Raw genomic sequence first — 25,950 nt, forward strand, 5'->3', positions numbered from 1 at the left:
ACTCTTGACTTGTTCCCCTCTAGCAAGATCCATGCCTCGCTTCCATACGTCAGGGTAGGGATCACAATACTATCATGCAGTGACTTCTTAACTTCCATACTCACCTCCCCATTTTTCATCACTGCTTTCAGTGAACCAACAACCTTCCTTCCCTGCTGTACCCTTTCAAGCACTTCATCCCCCAAACTTCCATCTTTACTTATCACACTACCCAAGTACTTGAATGCACTCACATTCTCCATATCCTTACCATCCAGCCTCACTGTGCATTCTGTGAGTTCATTCCTTTCAGACACATAACTTTACTCTTGTTTACATTAACTTTCAGATTCCTCTTCCTACACACTGTCCCAAATACATTCATCAAACCTTGCAACTCCCATTCATCTTCACTCAACAATACTGTATCATCAGTGAACAGCAACACCAGAATCTTCCACATCTCACCCTTATTCATTAGAGCCACCCCCACATCCACTGCCCTACCTTGCACCTTCTTTACAACCCCAATTAATGTACTGTATATATTAAACAGCCATGGAGACATCACACATCCCTGTTTCAGTCCCACATTTAGATCAAAGTACTCACTCAGCTCACCATCCACTCGTGCCGTAGCTGTAGCTCCTTCGTACATACTCTTTACAGCACTCAGCAGTTTCCCCTTCACTCCATATATTCTTAATATCGTCCACATACCTTGCCTATCTACTCTGTCATATTCTTTCTTCAAGTCCTTGTTTATTAGATTTTATTATTATTATTATTATTATTATTATTATTATTATTATTAATATTAGTATTATTTTTTACTTTGTAGAGGCTTCCTGAGTCTTAGCTTTGTAATTTTGTATATACTGTACTTTAACTTCTTACATGTACAGTAGCTGCGTTTTATATTTTTAATTCTTTGTTTGCAGCTTTCTTCTTTATTTTCTTCTGTACATCACCTCTTCATAAATAACTCCTCTCCCCATACTCTTTTATTCTTCTTTAGCTTTTTTTTTTTTTAAATTCTCTTTACTAGTCATTATGGTACTGTAAAAGTAGTAAAACTCCATGCTTACTTTTACTCTCGTTTTCTTATATGTCATTTTTATTGTCTTTATTTGCTGTTATTTTTCTTTAAATTTTGTATCTCTCTTTTGCACACTACCGGTAGTGTTTGTTTCTGTCTTTTGCTTTATGTCTGTAACCTTGTACTGTAGTTCTTTTTATTTTCTTCTGCCATTATCTTTGTCTTTCTGAAATCTGTACTGTAACTCCTGGTATGGCATTTAGTAATCCTTCTCCTTGTAACGTACTGTACTTGCTTTCTACATGTTGTAACCTCCACACATAATTGAATAACTTTGCAGATTTTGAGAGAATTTGAAAGGTAAGGAAGGATGACAACCAGTAGACAAAGTACATTTCCAGGTATCTGTAATATGTCACTTTTCTCTCCACCAGTTTAAAAAAAAAATCTCCCCATCTGTGTCTTTACTTGAACATTTTTACAGATGCGCAGGGGAATGCTGAGGGTAAGTTATGTTTTATACTATCTTAGAAGCTAGAAATTTTGCTTATGGTAAGGTTACCCTAGATTTTGTACTGCCAGCCTTAATGTATAACATCAGAGCCTGAAGATTTTTATTGACTTACGCAGCTAGAAAGAAACAGTAATTATCATAATGCAGTTCCCCATGTTCATATGGATTAGGAGAACCAGAGTAAACATTTAAATCTCCTTAAGAATATAAAAACTGAGGTAATATGAACCCCAGTTTACTGTCTTCACCTCTTCATTGCTTTAGGAGGAATGAAAGTACAGTACCTGTACTGCACAGTACATGCATGACAACAGTTGGATAGAGTGATTCCAACATCCTTGCGACAGTACAAAGACAAAACATTAATATTTTTAAGGCTGACTGTACCTTTGAATTTATAATAAGTTGTAGTAGTATACACCAAATCAGCTGTCATGTCCATCCCAGAAATCCAATTTACCTAACATCATGCACTTGGTAAGTACGAAAGTGCTGTGTAGATACAGGGGTAGCTGTTGGCAGTATCAGTACATTAGTACAGTAGTCTTTATAAACTTTGTTCATATTAATTTTTCACAGCTGAAGAAGTGTTGCTATCTTTTTATTTATACTGTAATATATGGTAGTTACTAGTTTGCTGTGTGTTGTAGTTTCTACAGTTGTAAAAGCTTAAGCACAGTATAGTACTGTTCTCTAATTTCTTCTCATATCTGTCCAAGGTACTTTTGGTATCTCTGAGATGCTTTGCTGCTTTTGTAGACATAGCGTGATTATACCAGCACTTTCCTTGTAGTCACACTATTGTACACTATATTCACTGGTAGAACTTGTGATCTTTAAACTTTTTGTGCGGTCAGACTTCACACTACTAAAGTCATTGGGACTTTTTTTTTTTTTTTTTTTTTTTTTTAAAGAAGAAAAACAAAATTTGAAGCCATAGTAACAGAATTCTAGAGGATTAAGTGCATGAAAGAGTAAAGCAGGGAAGAAAGGTTGTAGGTTCACTGAGAGCAATGATAAGGAGTGGGATATGCATGGTAATAAAAATGTCCCTATAACTCTGTTGTGATCCCCACTCAGTAGGAATTGAAGCGTGAACTCTGTTGGAAAAATTCATGTCAACAGGGAGAGGAGTTATTTGAGAGGAGCATGTGGAGTTATGTTCAGAGATAGACAAAGAACTGAATCAGTGAAGGTCCATTGTTGTGTTGGCATAGATGTGCAGGAAAACACTGGGAGAAGTACCTAAAGATGGTTTGGTGCATGGAAGAGTGCTTGGGAGATTGAACGTGAGTGAGGTGGAGGAGAAAGAAATAGGAAGAGGGAAGCTGAGAATGAGATGGAGAGATGGGGTGGAGAGGTATACGAGTGATATGAATTGGAAAGATGTCAATTTGATGGCATTGGTCAAAATGACATGGAGGAAATTTGTTTGTGGCTGCCCATATTAGACCCTTTTTTTTTTTTTTTTTTTTTTTTTTCCCCCATAATGAATGTCTGGTTTGATAATCTCAGATCAGCTCAAAAGGTCATTGCCTCATCACTACAGGTACTGTACTTTGTTAATGTTCAAAGTGTTGAAAAAGGAAGTTCATGTTCAGTATGGATGTCCCAGTTCAAATGGTTACGTTGAGTACTTGTGTAAATAAAGTTTAGATATACAGTACAGTATTCAGGCATTTTCATTAACAGGTTAGGAAATGGGTGTAAAGGTTTCTGTGTTAATCTTTTGTCAAGTAAACTTCAAAGATAAAGAACATTCTGGATGTTTGTTGTTGTGGCTCCATGCTCATGTGGATATGAGCCAAAATTGAAAATCATATAACTTGCATACACCCAGACATCTTTAGCAATGTGAAGCGCAACTGTACTTGAGCAAATCTTTATCGTAAACTGTACCTTTTTGTTAGTTATTCTTAATACACCTTTCCAGTAGTTTTGTTTCTTTATAATGAACAGGTAACACTGTACATGGCTTTCATTAGTTGCTGCCACAGATATTTCTCATAATTTAGTCTTGGTTTTCCAGTTTTTAAATGTGTTTTATGATTTTTGAAGTGTTTTATATGTTTTTTTCTTTTGTTCTTTTTTTGTTTCAATTTGTTATTGATTTTTTTTCAGGTGTACAGATTCTTTTTTTAATACACGTTAGAATTCATTACTACAGTATATATTCGTTACCTCTATGTAAAAAATGCAGTTTCTTGATAATTATATGATTTACATACATAAGTGCCCATGTATTCACTGTACAGTACAGTATTTGTACAGCATCAGTCTTTTAAGTACAGTAATAATTTTTTGTACTTTGTTTACATTTTGTAGAAGTATTATAATATCCAAATATTATTTTACAATTTTTTTTTAAAGTTCTGCAGTGATTTCCATTTCACATATAAGTTCCCTCTGATATTCTTCTTCCCTTATTTTGAGTTGATTTCCCAATTTGTGAAGTTGTTGTGCCTTGCGGTAGCAGTTGTGTTGTTATCTGTGGTCGTCTGTAGGGCACGGCCAGGCTGGTGAGTGTGTCATCGCAGGACTCCGGCTTCACTTCCCAGGACACTCTCTGCCACCCTCCACCCTCTCTCCACCACCCTCCCCCGCCCACACAGCTCAATACGGTAAATCAGAGTCAGGCAGTGAGAGTGAGATGAAATATGCTGTGTTCAGGGATTTGTGGTATGACGTGATGCTCTTCGTGATGGCTGCCTTATGACTCAGGTGATGGAATAAACTTTGCTTGACAGATGATTGTTGGGCAGAGTTTTCCCTGAGCTGAATAAAAATCACCTGGTGTTAGCCAGAATAAAATATGTATTGGATAATTTGCTGATAAAGTTTTGGCCCCTTAGAAAACCTACATTTTACTTATATTCTTCTTGCTATGGCTGGACAGTTCTGTACAGCTTTAGAGATACTTTGTGTTGTGAAAGAATCTTTCCTGAGCCGAATATTATTGTTTAGAGACAATAAAAATAAAAAGAACACATAATTCTATTGAAGGGGTTAAGTTACAACACTTATGTAGCACTGGTGAAGCAGATCCTCAGTTTAGTGTTAACCCTTTTTGTATACTGTATGTATATTTTATTCTCGCTATTGTCAGACAGTTTGACTTAGCATGTGAGAGAGAGAGCTTACTGAAAGGGTTAGATGCAGTCCCAGTTGATCCCTTCTGTATGGTGACACCTTTTATATACTTATTCTTGCTGCTCTGATGATGCTAAGCTTTGGACAGACATCTCATAGTGGAGGGACAGGTGTGTGTACTCACTGCTTTCGCAAAGGCGCTTGCCTCATTATAGGCATGGTGACTTTGGTGCCACCTGCAGTGGTACATATACATACAAACTAATCATTAGCAGTATAGTTTTTTAAGGATTAGGTTGTCTGGTATTTAAGAATACCAGAAATAAAGTCCCCAAAGAGTTGTTACTTTGAGTTGGTATACAGTTTCATGTTTGGTCATTTATTTTTATTTTTTGGAATAAGCATTGTTCTACAGTGCAGTAATGTATTTATATAATCTTTAACCCTGTCACAATGAGCAGTCTTCATAAAGATGATAAAATTTGCCGTATGGTAGTGAAAGTTATATAACAGAGACATCATACTGAATAGGATTAACTGCATAGTTATGGGAAATAAAAGACAGCACTTGGACTCTGATTGGCCTTGTGCACTGATAAGTATTTTAGCAATTATAGACAGACTAGTTTAGGATATAGTTTAGTTAGTTAAATATGGTAGTTGTATATTATATTATTTTGTGAAATTATTATAGTATTAGTTGTTTTTAAAGAACATGAATGCTAATTTTTGCTGTAATGTATTAGTCCTTACCTATACTGTACTGTATTTAGCATATAAGATAACTCGTTGGATCATACACAGTCCTTGATGGATAGTATGTGCAGATTAAGCTACAGCTTAAGAGAAATTAATGAACATGGTCGAAACTTACTGGTACATAATACATTGTGTTATTGTCCTGTTCCTACATCTTGAGACACGTCAGTTAGTCATCTCAAGTTGGTAATAGATTTAGAGATGATGGCTTGGTATTGACTGTAGTTTACATGATAAGCTATAGCCTAGAGAACACTTTAATTATGGGTATTGCGGTATGTTTAACGCTCTGTAACATTTGAATATCTTATTTTTCCTCTTCATCACAAATGCTATACATTTTAAGTAGTATCTAGTAAAGTACTGTATGAGACTGGTAATGCATATTGCTTCTTGCTTTGGTGGCATTATGTTCAGTGTGGAATTTTAAATTAGTACCCTAGTCATAAGGACTTGCATGAAGGAACTTGATCCAGCCTTAGTATTACATTATATTCTGATTCAAAAGTCAGCCAGAGGAGGCGTAAACATTAATACAGTATAACTGAAGGCTGTGTTTGCATCATTTTAATAATTTATATTCATAGCTTTAAATGATTTACTAGTAATATACACTACTGTTGTCAACTTATGAACTTGAACTGCGAGGTTCAGGTCATTTCTGTTTAGTTTCTTTGTTGTCAGATGTTGAATAGTTGGTAAATATTGATGTTGAATGCTGAAAGGAGCTTTGTTTAATGCGTCCAACTCTTGGCATAGGCTAGCCTGTTCCTTGTGGCTGGTCCAGCAGTCCTCCTACATACCATGCACCTCCATATCACCACTTTGGTGCTAAAACCAACTGTTCATAATGAGTACATGCCAGGATTGTTTCAAACATTATTAGTGTATTGGTATTAGCAGGGGAGTTTTTAAGACATGTCAGAGGGCCCTTGGTAGATCACTAAAGTCTCCTTTTAACAAAATTCAAATCCTCTAAACTGTTCCCTGCCCCAGCCACACTTTGAACCTGTATACATTGGGATAGGGGAGCACATGGGAATGTATAAAGTTTTGAATGTTGAACAACTTGTGTCTTTGTCTATAACATGTGGAGAGAATGGAGATTGAAAGACTGACTAAGAGGGTGTACGTAGATGAGGTGGAGGGAGGGAGAGGGAGGGGAAGACCGAGGATGAGGTGGAGGGATGGAGTTGAGAGGTATATGAGGGAGGGGGAGTGAGCTGGGGGGAGGGTAGTCAAATGGTGGGTGACAGAGCGATTTGGAGGCGTTTTGTCTGCAGCTACCCTTTGCAGGATTCAAGCGTCGGGCTATAGATAGATAGATAGATAGTCTATAACCACATCAGCCAGAGGATATCATTTTGTTTTATAGTAGTCTTGCCACCGTTGGATAATTTAGCCTGCCCCGTCCCGGCTGATTTTCCACCACTGACTCCCCCCAATCCCGACCAATTTTGGGAAATTTTTTTTTGGCTCAAACCTCCGCTTTTGGTGAGAAACATCGAAATTTAATAGAGAAATCACCTGAGGTTTAAAATACTCGATACAGGTAGCAGTACCCCTTACCTTACTGGGTTTCTATCAGGCTGGCTCCAAAGAAAACAAGTTCTGTGGGAGGGTAACTATTCCACACCACTCATAAACGGTATTTATTTATTTATTTATTTGGTACGAATTTATATGTAGTATGAGGTATATTTGTGGTAGGTGGGGGCACTCACCATCCACTCACTCGCATGTAGTGTTGCTCTCGAGTGTCTGCCCTTTCCTCTCCTCTCTCCATTCCTTCCTTCCTCTTCTGTCTTTCTTTACTTCATTCTTTCCTCGTCCTTCTGCCTACGGGTGACTTTACATTCCCTCTTGTGTCTTGCTGTCTTTCATTCTTTCCTCTTCTTTCTGCCTATGGGTGACTCTACACTGAGTGACAAGCCTAATGGTTTCCTGTACACCAGGAAACCATTTACTATGCAGGGTGGTAACCATATAACCAAATTTTGGCACCTGGTGGTTTAGTGGGTAATTAATGCACATCCAGTTGGATTGAGCCGGTGAAGGTTTATATCCAAGCGGTGGTTGGGGTTATTGCTCATGTAATGCCACTCAGGGATGAGTGAGGCTGGTCACTCTCATCTTAAATGTCAGGACCAAATTGCCTAGCCCCAGGCTTCTACGCTTCTCATGGGGCAACGTAGAATTGGATGATGGATGGATGGATGGATGGAGTACATTGGTTTTCACACAGTAATATAGGCAGTATAAGCAGTGTTTCACTAACCTAACACATCAACATACCTGACCTTTTTTTGGCAATATTACCTGATCATTATTTCTGATTGTTTCTTCCTCTAATGCTACATAAACTTTGTCCTCCACATTGTCATCGATTGGGGAATCACTCTGACCCTGAATTTCATACCATGGCACGACATGTCTTTACTGGCCAGGTCACTGGTAACAGGTGAATTGCCGAGACAATGGCGTGCGGAGGGGAGGGAGGTCATGCTGGGTAAGGCATTGTCCCTGCCTGGCATCTTGTAGAGGAAGGTGTCCCGTGCATACGTGCCGAAAATCACGCGCAAAATTTGAAAATTGTGCAAATTAGGGACCTTGCAATTGCTGCGCATTTATATACGTCAACAGGAGTCACAGTGACAAAACATGTGGACGTATATATATGTCAACGGGAGTCGGCGGGTTAATTCATTTTAGGGCAGATTTTGCACTTGAGGGGTTACTGGTAATGATAGTTTCATCGGACCCTTGCAGAATGAAACATATCTTCATCATCATTCTGACCACTTGTCACACTTAAGGATAGGATGAGACAGGGTGCAAAAGGCAAGGAATGAAAAGGCATAATTGAGGGAGAGTTATCAAGCAGCATGTGCAATAAAATTAGCCATACACTCATTCACTCATGATTCAAATATCAGGCTTGTACCTTTATATGAGACATTCCATGAAAGAAGGGCCATCCAACCAAAAATAAGCAAAATAGACCTACAGGTTCCAACATGTTTCCATGGCCTAGATCACATGTTTTTTGCCCCCAGATAAATGAATATTGGCCCTTTTAGCACCTCGAGTCCATAGTTTGGGTCCCCAGTAATTAACCCTATTACATTCTGTTGTCCCCATGGATAGTGCACCCGTGGGGGAGGAAGAAGGGTGATTTGCCAAATACCTATCAGCTACAGCATTTTTTGACCTGTGTGTGTGACACCTGATGCCTAATATCTGTCAATTTATTGCTTAATTTACGGATATAACAGCAGTAATGATTCCTTGCCCCCCTCTTTTTTTTTTTCCATTTGAGATAAAAGTTTTTTTGGGGGAGGAAAACCACAATTATTATATATCAACAGTCATGTCATTTCATACCTTAAAAATGCAATGGGTTTTGGCTTTGCTACATACAAAAATAGGTGCCAATGTCAATATACAGTACATCTCCCCATTTATCGCATTATAAATATTTATTATCTTGATTGTGATGTAAATAAGTTGCCAGTTATAATATGAAAGTATATTAATTTGCCATTTTTTTGTGAGTTAACAAAGAAAATTGGAGCAGCCATTGCAGAGAAATTAATTTAAGTCTTTAAATGGAGAAAACATAAGACAGAGTGGAAAGACAGGGAATGTGGAAAATACTAAGAATATATGGAGTAAATGGGAAGTTACTGAATGCCGTGAAGAGTATGTATGATGGTGCTTATGCTGCAGTGGATGTGGTTAGTGAGCTGAGTGAATTTTTCTGTCTGAATGTTGGATTGAAACAGTTATGTGTCATATCTCCATGGTTGTTCAATCTGTATGTGGTTGGGGTTATAAAAGAGATACGAGGTAGAGCGATGGATGTTGGAGCAGCCCTTAATGAGAGAGGGCAGCATTTGGAAACTTCCTGTATTGTTGTTAGCAGATGATACTGTTTTGTTAATTAAAGACAAAGGGCAACTGCAAGGCTTGGTGAATCAGTTTGGGAGAGTGTGTAAGAAATGGAATCTAAAGGTGAATGGAGGGAAGAGTAAAGTTATGGTCTTTGAGAGAAATGAAGCAACTGAATGTACAGTGAGGTTGGATGATGATGAAATGGATAATGTGAGTGAATTTACGTACAGTACTTGGGTAGTGTGATGAGTAAGGGTGAAGTTTGGAGGATGAAGTGCATGAAAGGGTACAAAAAGGAAGAAAGGTGGCTGGTTCTTTGAAAGCAGTGATAAGAAATAGGGAAGTGAGCGTGGAAGTAAAAAAGTTGCTGCATGATAGTATAGCATTGTGATATCAACTCTAACGTGTGGAAATGAAGCATGGATCTCTTTGGAAGGACACAAGTCAAGAGTTGGAGCAGTGGAAATTAGTTGTCTGAGAGGAATATGTGGAGTTACATGGAGAGACAGACTGACAAATGAGGAAGTGAAGGAGCATTGTGGTGTAGATGTGTATGTGATAGACAGCATTAGGAGAAATACGTTGAGGTGATTTGGCCATGTGGAGTGGATGGAGAGTGAGAGACTAATGAGTAGAGTGTATGTGAGTGAAGTGGAAGGAGGGAGAGGGAGGGGGAGGCCGAGAATGAACTGGAGGAATGGAGTGGAGGGGAATGTGAAAGAGGGGAATGTAAGCTGAGGAGAGGGCAGTGAAATGGTGGGTGACAGGTGACATGGAGCCGATTTGTTTGTGACCACCCAGTATGGGATTAAGGCATCTGGCATAGATAGATAGATAGAAATCTTTGAATATGTTTTTTTTCAAATCTCATTTATGATTGGTTGGCCCTTCTTTCATGGAACTCCTCATTTCTTTTAAGCAAAATAAAATCATCTAGAGGTAGCATCAGTCAAATGAAAAAGCTGGTTCTGGGCTGAAGGTGTTAAAATAATGCAGGGTCCTTTACATTCAGTACATGGAAATCATATAAACAAATTTAGCATACTGAATATTTTCACTGTATCAGTGAACATTTGCCACAGTTTTTACCCTTTGAATCAGATTATTTATTTTTACAGTAACCCCTCGTTATACAATGGGGTTCCGTTCCTGAAAACCCCATCGTATAGCGATCCATCATATAGCGAGCCCATTATAACATGGAGTCAGTGGGGATACGTTTCCAGACCTGCCTAAACTCCCACATACACACACCTTAGCACTCACATACATGATATATCCTTATATTTAAACATTTAAAGTAACACATTAATAATGAATAAAGAGGAAAAAACATGGAAACTACAGTATACAGTAGTTCTTACTGTATGAAGCAAGTAGGGTTGTTGATGTGGTTCCGAGTGAATTCGCCGTGAAGTCAATTTGCCGTCAGAATATGGACGATTCCCCACCAGGACAGTTCCCCTTCATTCTATAAATATACTTATTATTGATTAATTGATTCCCTCTCCTCCATCATTCTTTCCTTCCATCCTCTTCTTTCTTTCCCTCCTTCGTTCTTTCCTCTTCCTTCTGCCCACAGGTGACTTTACACTCCCTCTTCTGTCTTTCTTTCCTTCATTCTTTCCTCTTCCTTCTGCCTGTAGGTGACTCTACAGTGAGTGACAAGCCAAATGGTTTCCTGTACAACAGGAAACCATTTACTACGCTGGGTGGTAACCATATAACCAAATTTTGGCGCCTGGTGGTTTAGTGGGTAATTACGGAGCTCCAGTCGGATTGAGGGGTGGTTGGGGTTTATTGCTCACGTACTGCCACTCAGGGATGAGTGAGGCTGGTCACTCTCATCTTAAATGTCAGGACCAACTTGCCTAGCCCTGGGTTCCTATGCTCCTCATGGGCAACGTAGGATTGGATGATGAATGAATGAATGAATGATTAATTGATACTTTAATAACTAATTTTCAGGGGGATCAATCAAAGTCTATGTCCATTCAGTAGCGTAGGCTTTGGATATCATTTATAAGTTGCACGTTTAGACATTGATTAATTTGTTTCTACCTCACTGTAGTTGACTTTGAATTATATTCTAGCGTCACCCACAGCTGTCTTCATTAATATCCACTGGTACTAAAACATCCTGGGTATATTTTAAAACGACTTTGAAGAGGTACAAGTATTCAATAACTAGTGTACTTGCTATATAAACTGATATGTAAATAATCGACGGGGAATCGTCCTGATGTCAAAAAGTCCTGATGGCAAATTATCTTCTTATTGTTGTGATGACAAATTGACTTGATGGCAAATTGTCCTGAAACGTTTATATAGACGTAATATGAAGATTATTCGTATAATTCCAAAGTATGTCGATCGTTCACTTGTCATTAGGCATTTATATAAATGCCAATGTCTCGTATGTAGCTTTATGTTAAACGATGAAGGAAAGATCATTAATCGCCTGATTTGCGTTTCAATATATTTATATATTTTCTCAGTTAATACCCATTATTTGATGCCATATTTTACATTTATTATAAAAACAATAAACCACCATCACATTTATAACTCATATAATGAAAAAACTAGTGTTCCTGCTAAATAAATTGATATTATATAAATGACGGGGAATCATCCTGATGACATATTGACTTGATGGCGAAAAGTCCTGACTCCGAGGCTGAGGGACAGTAAAGGCCTCACAGCCCTTACTCATCACTGTCAGAACTGGCAGGCTGGGCAGGGCTGGCTCGCTGATGAGGCTGGACCGGTGGATGAGTGTGTGTTGTCCAGTGCCAACCGTGTGAGGACATTTGCGTTGCGTTCGCTGTTCATTGAGCCGCAGATGATCCATCGTTGTAGCGAATTGTTCCCGTCATATAGCGAGTTTAGGATACTAAAATGTCGACATCGTATAAGCGAAATATCGTATGAGGCATCGTATAACGAGGGGCTACTGTATTTTTTTCTTGCCATGTGCAGATTGTTTTTTCTTTTCTTCGTTAGAGGAGACATTTAGTAGTGAAGGGATTAAGGAAAGCCTTGTGTTACACGTTTGTTTTGAAGATCCATGCTAAAATAAATGAAATTGTCCCTGAGATGTATAAAATTTTCCATAAGAAGCAGGAATTCAGTACGATCTTTAATCTTGGACACCACTTAAATTTTGATATACAAATACAGTCAGTCCTTCCCTAACGTGGTTTGCTGTAGCGCAATATTGCTCTAACGCGGCACGATTTTGCAGAAGACAATAAACATTCTAACGCGGGCACTGTTAGAGTAATGCAATAGTTTGAACCAGACGGGCTGTGACGTGGTGTGTGTTGCACAGCCTCACAGTACTTGACGTCATCGCCTGCCAATCACTCTTCGCCTTTCTCGCTCCCCCTGCCACCCAACCAATCAGGACCCCCCTACCTCCCTCCTGCCTCCCTTGTTCCCCACTCAGCCCACTCCTACCCATACCATCCTCCTCAGCTTGCCTCATGTTTAAGAACTTTGAAGGATTTTAGTGTGTGTTCATCCCCTCTACCTCATCTCTGGTGATGTGTGTCTGCTCTTCTCCTCACATAAGGTACAATAAATAAAAAAGTTCTATTGACCTAATGTATTTTATATAACCATATTAATGCTTTTAGGAGGTTTGAATTGGGGAGTACCAAAAAAATTGCACCACAAGGGGGTAAAAGTGGAGTTTGGACATGGGTGTGGAAGGAAATAGGGGTTATCAAGAGTCCCCCTAATGTGATATTTGTCTAACACGATGTTGGTGCTGAAGCAAATATCTGCGTTAGGGGAGGACTGACTGTAATTTAACATTTTTGGTACTCACAGCAGATCTTGAGCATAATAACCTTGTCTTGTGTTAGTAGAAGTAAAGTACAAAGTAGGTAAGTCACATCCAGGTTAGTCATGTAAAGTAAATGAAATGATCTCTGAGCTGCATAAAATTGTCCAAAAGAAGCTGAAATTCAATACAGTATTTAATTGTGGATGACATTTTAAATTTTGTCATATTTTAACATTTTTGGTGCTCTCAGCAGATCTTGAGCATAATAAACTTGTCTTGTGTTAGTAGAAATACAATACAAAATAGGTTATTCGCATCCAGAAGGTTAGTAATATACTATATTTGTTCATTTGGTAGGCATATGGGTATATATTAATATTTGTGTTGCTCTTAATTTATTGAAGCATAGTAAGCGTGTCTGATGTTTGCAGAAATAAAATACGGTGTTGGTAGTTTGTGTCCAAAGGACTAACAGTCAGTTACCTGGCAGGCATCTGGGTTGTCTGAACAGCTGTGTAAATACAAAGTAGGTTCAGTAATTCACATTAAGAGGGTTAATAATGGATTACTCGGCAGGCATCTGGGTTATCTGAACAATCGTGTGGGTCAGATGTGAGCACCCCGTCCCCTGCCACCTCAACTGCTACCTGGCCCAACCTGACTGACCCGGCACTCTCACACAAGACATCGGCTCCAGCACTCACTGACCGCCCTCACACCATCTCATCAGGTAAGTTCAAGTGGGGTGTGGAGCTAAGATTTAGGAGTGAAGGCTTTTGATTAATTTAGAGAGAGAGAGTGTGTGTTAATGTAGTTAATGTCATGAGTATATCCAGTCAATGAATGGCATAATGTAAATAATTTCATAATCAATGTTCAGTGAACAGTATGCACTATCATACTGCATTTCTACTGATACCCAGAGTCAGGAACAATATATTTCCACCAGCATGATAAAAACAACACACAGTTAGCCTGCTTGTCACAGTTTTTGTACACATAATATGCTTGGCTTAGGCTTCTTCAATAATTATCTCATTGATGAAAATGGAATCTTGTCACTTGTTATTAGTTATTCATTCTTTCATTCATCATCTAATCCTGTGTTGCCCCATGAGGAGTGTAGGAACCTGAAGCTAGGCAAGTTGGTAACTTGGTCCTGATGTTTAAGATGAGAGTGACCAGCCCCACTCATCTCTGAATGGCATTACGTGAGCAGGAAACTTCAAACACTTCTTGGATATAAACCTGCACAGGCTTAATCTGGTTTGGGTGCCATAATTACCCACTAAACCACCAGGTGCCATAATTTGGTTATATGGTTACCACCCAGCATAGTAAATAGTTTCCTGGGTTACAGTACACCATTTGGCATGTCACACAGTGCAGAAACCAGAAGGCAACACTACGTTGAGTGAGTGGATGATGGGTGTCCCCATCTACCACCACTTGTTGTTATTCCATTAAATAAACAATAACCCATGCATTTGGAATGGTACCTGTGAGAGTGCAGAATCATTTTAAAAGTCAGACAAGGCACCCCAGGCTCCAAGAGACAGAGCCATTTATCTTGCCATCTCTCAGATTATGCAAATTTTCCAAGAAAATTTCCAAATCTTCACTTTCTCTTGATGTGGGCATGAGAATGTCAACAACTCCTTTGCTTCATCAGAGGGCATAAGATACCCTGCTCTGACAGCTCAGAGAACATCTTCCTGTTTTGCTGTGTGCCCATGTCACGTCACAGTGAGTCCATTAGTGACAGCAAGGATTGCAGTATGGCAAAAGCACATGATACTGTACTTGAGCATTGTCTTTCCTTGAAGTTCCTATTTTCTCTACTGGAAGTAGAGCCACAATTCAGAAAGTAGGCAAGCTGGATGAAGTACATATGCAGACAAACAAGGAACAGGCAGATCGCATGGAAAAAAATTTACATCTCTGCCCCTGCTCATATTAGAGTCAGAGTTGCATCTTATCTCTGAGCAGTACAGTATGTCAGATTGGTATTGATGTTGTTGCTGTTACCTCAGGCTCAGTTGGTTGTGAACCAACCAGGAAACCACCCATTTCAGCTGGGCACTCTCAGAGATCTTTTGTAAGATTATGTTGGAGGAGTATATGTGTTGCGACAGTGATGTGCAAGAGGTGAGTAAGTGTTTTAGAGTGTGGGGGGCTGCAATACATCTTCCATTATAGCTTGCCTGGCTGAGTCTGGGTGTGTGGATGTGCCAGGACAGGGACAAAGAAGGTGGGGCTGGAGGTGAGATCATGAAAGCAGTGATGAGTTGTTGATATGACTTGTTGATTTTCATAACTAACCATGCCCCCTGTTCTGCCACCAAACAGTTAATATCTGCTTAAATTTCTTGGAGATAGTCGGTGTTGGGAATCTTAGCCATTAATACCTCCATGAAGTGGTCTGTCATATCCAAAACTCTGCTCAGTTGTTGACATGTCAATATATCCACTACCTCTGCTGCCTCAGCCTCCTCATTTGCACTCAGTGCAAAGCGTTCTTTCTTCTTCACCTCCTGTATGATTTTGTTGAGTTATATATCATGGTTACTGTTCGGTGGTCAAACGATGTCCTCTCATGTGTTGTTGGCAAAACCTTCCTTGAGTATTTTTTGTGCCATTTCCGCTGCTACCCTGCGTGCATTAATGATAGGTGTTGCCCTGACTGCAATGTAAACATGCAGGAGCGTCTAGTGCCACCCATATTGGATTGCCTCCATACTCACTTCTGTTATCTCATGCGATGTTAGTAAAACTGTCCATGAGTATTCTTTATGCCACTTCTGCCACTACCCTGTGTGCATTGATGATGGGTGTTGTCATGACTGCAGAGTAAACATGTGGGAGTAGCTAGTACTGCCCATGCTGGATTGCCTCCATACTCACTCCCCCACTATGTTTATCACTGCTTCCTTTTTGTCGTAACTCTTCCAAAATTGTTTGAGGGTGTTGGCATAGGGACTGACCCTGTGGTTGTAGGTCAACCTCCATCCTGTCACAATCCTCTTTGTCTGACCCAGCCATCTCGATTGCAGTGTTAGGGCCTCATAAGCTGGTGTATATTTTAATAACATTCCATGAATGTTGTAGTGATCTGATTGAGCAGCTGCACCAGATTAATTGTGTTTGGTCCAAAAAAAAAAAATAATAATAATTATAAAAACATAACACTTTTACATCTGGGCAGTGGGGATGAAGGATTCAAAGAACAGAGTGCACATGCACCACATCACCATGTAGATATTTTGAATATCACTGGGGGTGAACTGAATGTAATATAGCTATTTTACCATACAAAACATGTTGGTCACTTCACAAAACAGATTCCATAGAGGCTGCTAGTGCTGCATTAGACATGTTTCTCTCAGCCGGAGGGCATGCAAAATATGAATCTACTATTGTATAATATGCAGAGACTCAGGTATAATAATTGCAGCTCAAACAAAATGCAGAGGAAAGTGATGTCAGTTTCAGAAAGTGGTTGATATTAAATAAGCATAATAGTTGGTCAAGCCTTACATCACTTGGAAAGGAGCATACAACATTTTTGTTTGTAGTTGTGAAGGTATCATCATTGAGTGCTGCGGGGATTCTGAGATCACAGCATGCACATCACTCCTCTTTTTTATGCTTCCACTTTGTTCATCTTCCTCACTGTGCATCCTTCCTGTTTATTCATCTTACTTTTGTCTGCAAGAGAATCTTTTTATCATGAGCCATAAAAAATACAACCTCTCAGCCACCATTCTTATTCTCAGCAGCAACACTTCAGGTACCAAATCTTTCCTTATTATTGCAGTCACAGCTGTCACACTTCCTGCCCCATGCAGCATGCTGCGTAAGTTTTATGAAGGATGATCCAGACTGCTTTGGTTTTGGTGTACTAGAGTAATGCAGAGCATAAACAGATTAAACAATAAATGAACCATTATTCAACAAAGACTACTGTTTGTGTATTAAAACTCCTCCCCCAAGATCCCATCATCAGTTATTAATTAATTCTGGATTACTCAGTAAATATAATTTTTCAGCTAATTTCTGCTGCCATTTGCATATTAAGCAAGTGTGTGTGTGTGTGTGTGTGTGTGTGTGTGTGTGTGTGTGTGTGTGTGTGTGTGTGTGTGTGTACACAAATGTGTATGCATATGTATGTGTACATTTATATGTAAGTGTGTGTGCATGTTCATGCTTGTATGCTGGTGTGCATCCATGTGTGCATGCGTACATTTTACATTTACATTTTTAAAGGTCTTGGCCATGCTAGCATGAGTAAGCCTTGGTCACCTGATGGCTGCTCTCCAGGCTGCTCAATCTTTTTCACCATCTCTGGTTAGTCCCATTTACCTGAGATCTTTATATATGATCTTACTCCATGTCTTCATTGATATGCCCCTTGCCACTGTGCCATCAGCAGTCATATTCATAATCATCCTCACTCAGTTTACCTCTTTCAGTTCCTCCACACACCTGTACCATCTCAGCCATCCCATTTGCATGAAGTCCCAATTACACTTTCTACTAAATGTTCCCATTGTACAGTGTACTTCAACCTGTTCCACAAGGAGTTATTATTTTTTCATCTCACCATACTCTCTTCTGTCATTACTGTTCTGGTTGCTGTTTTTCTGAACTCAGCACTTGCATTCCACACCCATTTCAGCAGGCATGCAGCACTGTAGCAATGCACTTTAGCCCCTTTAGTATCTAACTCTTATGTACTAGTTAACAGATGCTGTCCTTCATAAATGCAGCCAATAAACTTGGGAACTGTCTTCCTTTTTTTTATATCTTTGCCACTATTTATGATCTCCAGTACTTAAAATGTTGTGTCCAAGCATATCAAAATAACAAAATCCTGAATGCGGATTTCCTCTTTTTTCAGTTATCCTTGGAAATTACATTTGTAGACACAGGCTCAAGTTCATTCTTTTGGATTTAAAAAATTGCCTCATCATAGTGTGCTCTAACTTTTCAATATCCTCATTCATTATTGGCGATGTTTCATTGCCATACATCACACTTATTACATAAGTAGCATATAATTTTCCCTTTGTGGAAAGTGAAAGTCCTTTCATTGTCTTGAGAGGTAACAGTGCTTTCAACTTCTTCCAGCCACTATGATTCTGCAGTTCCTCTTTCATGGGTCACTGCACTTTTCTGAAGTGTCTAGTTGCATCTCTTTGCCACTATGGCAAGCGTGTAGCGCCTGTCAAGCAACAAACTCTCATCCCTTTTCTGTCCAGCTCTGTAATGCAAGAGTTAACTGTTACTCCCAGTCCTTCATGTGTGCAACAAGTCAGCTCTGGAGCTGTTTTCCTCTGTCTGTATTTCCTACTGCCTTTGACCTCCAGTCTTTCAAATGCAGTGTCCAGGCATCACAAAATGAATAGACCTTGAATTTGGCTCTCTGTTGTTTTGTTGTTATTTTTTCTTGGAGGGAACAATCTTGCAGGCTTGTTACTTTTGGTTCCTTCTTCCCTGCATAAAAGAAAAAAAAAATGCTATAGAATTCCTTCATACATTCCAGGGAAACACCACTTAAGTATAATCTGTCCATCTTCATGACACATATGTGCTTCCCCTTGCATATACCACACCCAGAGTGCACATTTTCCAACCTACCTTACACACCACTGCATATCTTGTACACTCATGGTACACCTGCCCTAGGGAATAGAATTATTACTTACCCTCTTCCTGCATATACTACAAGGCCACTTTCCACTTACCACAACAGAGCCACCATCCACCCTATTAACCATTACCTGGTTTTGCCCACATTTATTCTCAGACCCATGGTCTCCATGCCATAACTCCACTTCTCTGACCTTTCCTCTGCTACCCTCATACCATCAGTGGTCAGCACAAAGTCATCATCATAAAACATTTTCCAAGACACTCCAGTTCTTCACTTATGTAACAAAGTTTCCAGTTCCATAATGAACAGCACTGGGCTCAGGACTGACCCCTAATAAACTCCCACCTTTACAGAAAATTCGTTAATAAACTTCACCGCTTGCTCACACTAAGAGTTAGCAACATCATAAAATTTCATGACCATTCTGACAGTCCTTTCATCACCTTCCAGCCTCCCACTGTATCACCAGGGTTTTTTTGTCACTTCTCTCAAAGGTATTTTTAGGGTTCATTAAGCGCAACTCTCTCCAACTGATCTAAAACTCTTCTTGAAACCGCCTGTCATCTGTAGTTCTATACATGAAATTAATTTGGATCTCATTAATGGTCTGTCTGTCTGTCTGTCTGTCTGTGTTTGTCTGTCTGTCTGTCTGTCTGTCTGTCTGTCTGTCTCTGTGTCTGTCTGTCTGTCTCTCTCTCTCTCTCTCTCTCTCTCTCACTCAACAAGTAGTATTTCAAAAATTGTTATTTTATGGTCTGACAAAGTCCTTTATAAGAGTTCTCTAGTGCATGCAGGGAGATCAAGGGTGAGCCTATGTGCAATGTACTGATATAATGCAGTGTATTTTTTTATACTTGGCACAGTTAAAGCTAATCTGAGGTGTTAAGGGAAGGCCTGGAGGGACATTAGGGGTAACTTTGGGGATAGTCCTGACCATAAGCTATATTTCATTTAAGTTCTGTATCTCTCACAACACATATTCCCATAAAGCTATTTTGAGAGCTGATTATTTAGCCACATTGTACTGACTTAACATACAAGAGAATGTTAAGGTGTAATATACAAAATAAGGAGCTAAAGAAGAGGTACTGTGAAGCTTCCAAAGCCACCTAGAATACAGTGCTAGATACTTTCAACATCTCAGCCACTGTCCAAAATCTACCTGCTTCCTTGGCCATCTTCATTGTGCAAATTGCATTTTTAACCTTTTTATATATTTATTTATTTATTTATTTTTTACCTAATTCTGCTTAACCAATGAGTGAAGGTCCTCAAGGCCCTCCCTGTCCAATTCATATTCTATGGTCACTAAGCATTTGTAACTCACACCTTGCCTTTATTATATCATCATACCTTCAGCATTGATAGCAGACTGTTCACCAGCAATATATTGGATTCATGCAGCAGTTGTTTGACTGATCAAAATGTTTATGTCTTGTGGCCTCTTTAACTTGTGTGTTAAAATTTTTATGAGCTTTCCTCTTCTCACTTCTTTCCTGACATACACTTCACAGCCAAATATTTTTCATTGTCACCACCTTTCCGTTGTTTTTTATTTTTATTTTTCCATTATACAGCAGCATCCACTTCCTCATTCCACTACCAGGTCTCTCAGTACTGTATTTAGGTGGTCCCTTGATCCTAGAACATACTGTACTAAGTTTGTGGCTTTTAGTAGAAGATGATTTATTGAGTTGCATTAGTCCATAAGTACCACACCCACTGCCTCATTTTCTATCCATCTTCAGTACTGTACTCATTTAGCTGTAGAATGCCATCTTAGTCTTTTATTTTCTGTGCACTCCTTCTTTGCATAAGCATTCTTTTTTTCTCACTTCATCATTTCTTGATATCAAGTAAGAGACAAGAAATTTGTTCCATAATACATTCTTCTCCTACTATGACCTAGGTATCGCTTATTAATTTTCTGCTGAGTTTCCAAATCAAAATAATATTAAAGCTGGCAGCACAGATTCCCTGATTCATGCATAATATGATGAATCTCCCTTTCCTGAAGTATACTGGTGCAGGCAGCCATGTTCAGCATACTGTATTCTCATACTTCAGTGTTTCTCTCATCCTCTGCACACCCTAATACCATAGTCTGAAATGTAAGAGTAGATAAGCACAAGTAACTTATCTTGGCATGCATTTATCAAGAACACACTTTGGTATTGAATTAGGGATGTAATATATTTTGATTATTTGATGTTCATTTACTTGTGTTTTCATCAAAATCCATACATCCTAAGAATGTGGGTGTATTAAGGGCCGTTATTCCTGTACTGGAGGTGGGCTGACTGAAGATGTGCTCTTGACAGGCTGTATAACATAGGCTCTTAATGCGTTGAAAGTGTACAGTACAGTACAGTAGAACTCCAGTTATCTAGTGTCAAACACTCTCAAAACAACTGGCAAATTCAAAGGGAACATATAAGAATTTTGTATAATAAAGCAAAATTGACTGCATTTGATTGCACTTTCCTCTGGTATGAACTTGACATGCCAAACCAGATAGATGTTTCTCATCCCACTTGCTCTGCTTTGAGTTTGTTTTGACATGAGGGATCATATTTATCAAGGCTCTTAACCAGTCTGCAGGATAAGTAAGTGTCCTTAGCAATTTACTGTTATCAGGAATATTTTTGTCTTGTATTCTTTCACTGTAATATTCACTCTGGTTTGTTGTTAAGTACAGTATATGGCAGCTGTAGAATACAAAAAATAAACAGCAATCTTACACAAAGTTTAAACTCAAGAAGGTTTGCAAATACAGCCTACAGCAGTCCAGCCACCACTTACAAAATGATTCCTTGATTGAACATCCTAGAGCCAAACCACAAGGTCATTTAGCAACAACCACATACAAAAGAAATTCATCCATCCATCATGCAATCCTGTGTCGTCCCATAAGGAGCGTAGGAACCCGGGGTTGGTCCTGGCATTTAAAGTGAGAGCGGCTAGCTTCACTCATCCCTGAGCTCATTACATGAGCAACAAACCCCAACCATCCTCTGGATATAAACCTACACAGGCTCAATCCGATTGGAGCGCCTTAGTTACCCACTAAACTGCCAGGGGCCATAATTCGGTTATATGGTTACCACCCAGCTTAGTATATGGTTTCCTGGTGTACAGGAGACCATTTGGCTTGTCACTAAGTGTAGAGTCACCCATAGGTAGAAGGAAGAGGAAAGAATGAAGGAACGAAAGACAAAAGAGGAAGGAAGGAAGAGAGGAAAGGGCAGACACCCAAAGCAGCACTACATCATGTGAGTGGATGGTGAGTGCCCCTGCCTACCACCAGTTAGTACAAATTTACCTAGTAAAACAATGAAGTAGGTATTAATTCACTTTATCTCTTTGCTCTCAGAAATAATGCTGAAATTTAAGAAGTTAGATACCCATAATATTTTATGTATGATTCTGTAGCACTTAACCCCATTAAGGAAGATATCATACAAAATTTAAAAAGGCTTCTTTAGATGCTTTGATAAACATTAATCTGTGATTTATTTACAGCCTATGAGAAAGGCCGAGACCGGCCCCCGTTGACTGTGTACACATTCCAGCCACCAGAGGGACGCAGTGGACCAGCCTCCCCACAGATTTGCTCACAGCCTTGTAGTCCTGTGTGTCTTGAGGTGAGAGGAACCTGCTTCTCTTTTCAAATATCTGAATAATTTGCCATGGCTCAGTTTTCTAATCACCAGCACCTGTTAATTACTTTTTTCTAACTTTTTTTTAGCTTAGTAAAATTCTTTTGGTAGAATTTCTTCTCTTCATTCCTTCCTTCCTCTTCTGCCTTTCTTTTCTTCAGTCTTTCCTCTTCCTTCTGCCTACACTGAGAGACAAACTAGATGGTTTCCTGTACAACAGGCAACCATTGACAACACTGGGCAGTAACCTTATAACGAAAATGATTGCACCTGGTGGTTTAATGGGTAAATAACCCTCTCATACATGAGGGCTTGGTAAAAAAAAATCCAACCTCTTGCACTTTTACAATGCAGGTTGCATCAAAGTGAAATTGAACCACTTGCACTGTTTTTTACCCAGGTTGCGTCCAGCTATGTAGGTTGCGGTATTTTTTTCCCACGATTTTCGGGAAAGACTGACGAAGAGAGTGTATGTGAGTGAGGTGGAGGGGGAAAGAGGGAGGGGGAGGCCGAGGATGAGATGGAGAGATGGGGTGGAGAGGTATATGAGAGAGGGGGGTGTGAGTTGGGAGCAGGGGAGTGAAATGGCGGGGGACAGGGCGACTTGGAGGCGATTTGTTTGTGGCCACCCCAAATGGGATTGAGGCGTCTGGCAATAGATAGATAGATAGATAGATTTTCGGTTGCGTCATTCAGTTTTCTCCCCTGCCCTTATTTATAACTGTATTGTTATGAAATTGCTATGTGTTGTAAAGGAATAAATGATCTTTGTAATGAACGAAAAGAAAAAAGAGAAAATAAATTACCATATTTAATTGTTCACTCATTTATTCAACTCTGCTTTCTCACACATATATAAACATTTTGTCAATGCATGTTCAGAGAAAGTTGTAGAGCATTCAGCAAGCACTGGCAAAATGTTTATATACTGTATATAAAAGATTGGCATTGAATAAATAAGTGAACGAAAAAATATGGTAATTTATTTTCTTTCATTAGGAAGATCATTTATTTATTTACAACATGTACTAATTTCATTACAAATAAGGACAGGGGAATGAAATGTTGGGAAACATTTTACGATGTTGAGCCAGCCACTACTGGAGCAACTGGATGTGGTCAAAGACCGTAAGATATTTCTGTTCCTTAAATCATAAAAATCTTTCTAATAGAGCCAGAAGTGTCATTATTTAATGAAAATCAATGCAAATAAATGCTCTACAACACTCTCTCAACAAACATTGGCAAAATGTGTATACAGTACAGTATATCAGTGAGATACCAGCATTGAATAAATGAGCGAATGTTAAAATATGATTATTTTTATTTTTATTTTATTTTATTTATTTATTTTTTTCATTAGAAAGATCATTTAGTAATTTACAACATGTAGCAATTTCGTAACAATGCAATTATAAATAAGGGCTAGGGAGAAAGTTGAATGGAAACATTTTCCGATGTTGCGCACATCGCTGAGTGAGGGGTGTGTTGCGCATTAGGTCTGGGCAAGCCCATGGGGGTCATGCAATACCCGAAAGCAGTTGAACACGGGTTGCATCGAATGAGTTTGTGAGGGTTAAGGCATTCCGGTCAGACTGAACCTGCACAGGTTTACATCCAAGGAGTGGTTTGGGTTTATTGCTCATACAGTGCCACTCATGGATGAGTGAGGTTGGTCACACATCTTAAATGTCAGGACCAACTTGCCAAGCCCTGGGCTCCTACACTCCTCATGGGGCAACACAGGATTAGATAATGAATGAATGAATGAATTATGCTAGAATTAAATAATGTAGCTCTCATACTTTCTCTTGCCATGTTTAGATCCTTCTTTAACTTGTCTTTTAATTGGACAGAAAGTCATGATGGTGATGATGATGATGATGATGATGATAATGTAAGTCATTTCTCCACAATCCTGATTGGCTGTCATCACTGACCAGGTTGAAAGCGGGTGTGTGAGCCCTCTGGTGGGTCACACTGCAACCATCTCCCGTCGCTCATCCCGCACCTCCCTCCATCACAACCTCTCCTCGTCCAGCCAGGAGAGCCTTACTACTGCACCTGTGAGTGGTGAATGGTTTGTTTGGGTGTATGACAACAAATATCAGTTGACTGATTGCTATACAGCCAGTTGATATTGTAGATATTGATTATCGGGTTTGAAAGAAAAATGGAAATTGAAATGGTAAATTTTAAATTGATTGTTTCAACATGAAGCATAATAATAGTTTAACTGAGTCACAGTCTTCTTCTGCATATATGCTGGCAGTTTTAGGGTGGTCACATTTGGGAATGGTGATACTGGTATACATTTCAGAATTTTTATCTCTCATCCTAACATTTTCTATCCTGTTGTATACAGTAAGCTCTCCATATAAACAACTAATTATTATTATAATTAACTTTTTTTTTTTTTTTGTTAATAAACCAACAGTGAATTACATAATCTATCTGTCTATTGCCAGATGACTCAATCCCGTTTGGGGTGGCCACAAACAAATCGCCTCCAAGTCGCCCTGTCCCCCGCCATTTCACTGCCCTGCTCCCAACTCACACCCCCCTCTCTCATATACCTCTCTACCCCATCCCTCCATCTCATCCTCGGCCTCCCCCTCCCTCTTCCCCCCTCCACCTCACTTACATACACTCTCTTCATCAGTCTTTCACCCTCCATCCTCTCCACATGGCCAAACCACCTCAGTGTGTTCCTCATAACGCTTCCTATCACATCCACATCAACACCACAACGCTTCTTTATATCCTCATTCGTCAGCCTGTCTCTCCATGTGACTCCACAGGCTGCTCTTAAATTACTCATTTCCACTGCTCTCACTCTTGACTTGTGTCCTTCCAACAACGTCCAAGCTTCACTTCCGTACGTTAGAGTTGTATGTTAATGTTCTGTGTATTAATGTTCAGTTTTTACTCTAAAGCTGATTTGACAGTTTCCCAAATTTGATGAAATATTTGTTTGAAAAAAAAAAAAAAAAAAAAAAAATGAGATGCATGTACTGTGCTGTGGACCAAGACCCTGACATGTAATAAGGACTACTTGCACTTCTATGAACAGTCTTTCACCCATTGTACAGTATGTCTACAGTCATCTTAGTGTGTCAGTGTCTGTTTATTTGTGATACTGTATAATAATTCAGATTTAATGAATGTTTAAAGCTGTGAACCACAAGGCATCATGCAGGAAGAGGAAAGATGTTGGTTCCTATACACACTCAAAGAAGGAGCATCCTGTGCAGTTTTGAATGCCAGCAGTGGCAACCTTCCTATAGCAATGATGTCATAGACAGAGCCTGTAATGGAAGGCATTAATGAGGGAGGCATGCATTCCCCGCCAAGTTTGCAGTTACCTGTGAAAGCATACCGGGTAGGTCCAGGGTCTATCTGAGGTTGAGAAATATCTGCACTGGTGTGGAGATTCAAACCCAGATCCTCGGAATGAGTGGACAACGACCTTAGCCACTGCATCACCATGACCCATTACTTGTTTAGCAGAATCAAACCTTCTTATTCTTCACTTATGAAACAGAATCAAGCCTTTTAATTCCTCAC

At 39.4% G+C, this 25,950-nt stretch overlaps 1 protein-coding gene across 1 annotated transcript in view; it reads left to right on the plus strand.

Moving 5' to 3' along the window:
- Positions 1-25,950, plus strand: part of mim (missing-in-metastasis) — a 269,495-nt gene that overhangs the window by 229,164 nt on the left and 14,381 nt on the right. Inside the window, exons 10-13 of the mRNA XM_080285541.1 lie at positions 4,037-4,177; positions 13,645-13,798; positions 22,247-22,368; positions 24,327-24,449. Coding sequence (XP_080141667.1) covers positions 4,037-4,177; positions 13,645-13,798; positions 22,247-22,368; positions 24,327-24,449 — 540 coding nt within the window. The remainder of the gene's footprint in view (positions 1-4,036; positions 4,178-13,644; positions 13,799-22,246; positions 22,369-24,326; positions 24,450-25,950) is intronic.

The sequence above is a fragment of the Coenobita brevimanus genome, chromosome 107 (assembly GCF_032717465.1).
Source record: "Coenobita brevimanus isolate Jiangsu-jjx chromosome 107, ASM3271746v2, whole genome shotgun sequence".
NCBI classification, from domain to species: domain Eukaryota; kingdom Metazoa; phylum Arthropoda; class Malacostraca; order Decapoda; family Coenobitidae; genus Coenobita; species Coenobita brevimanus.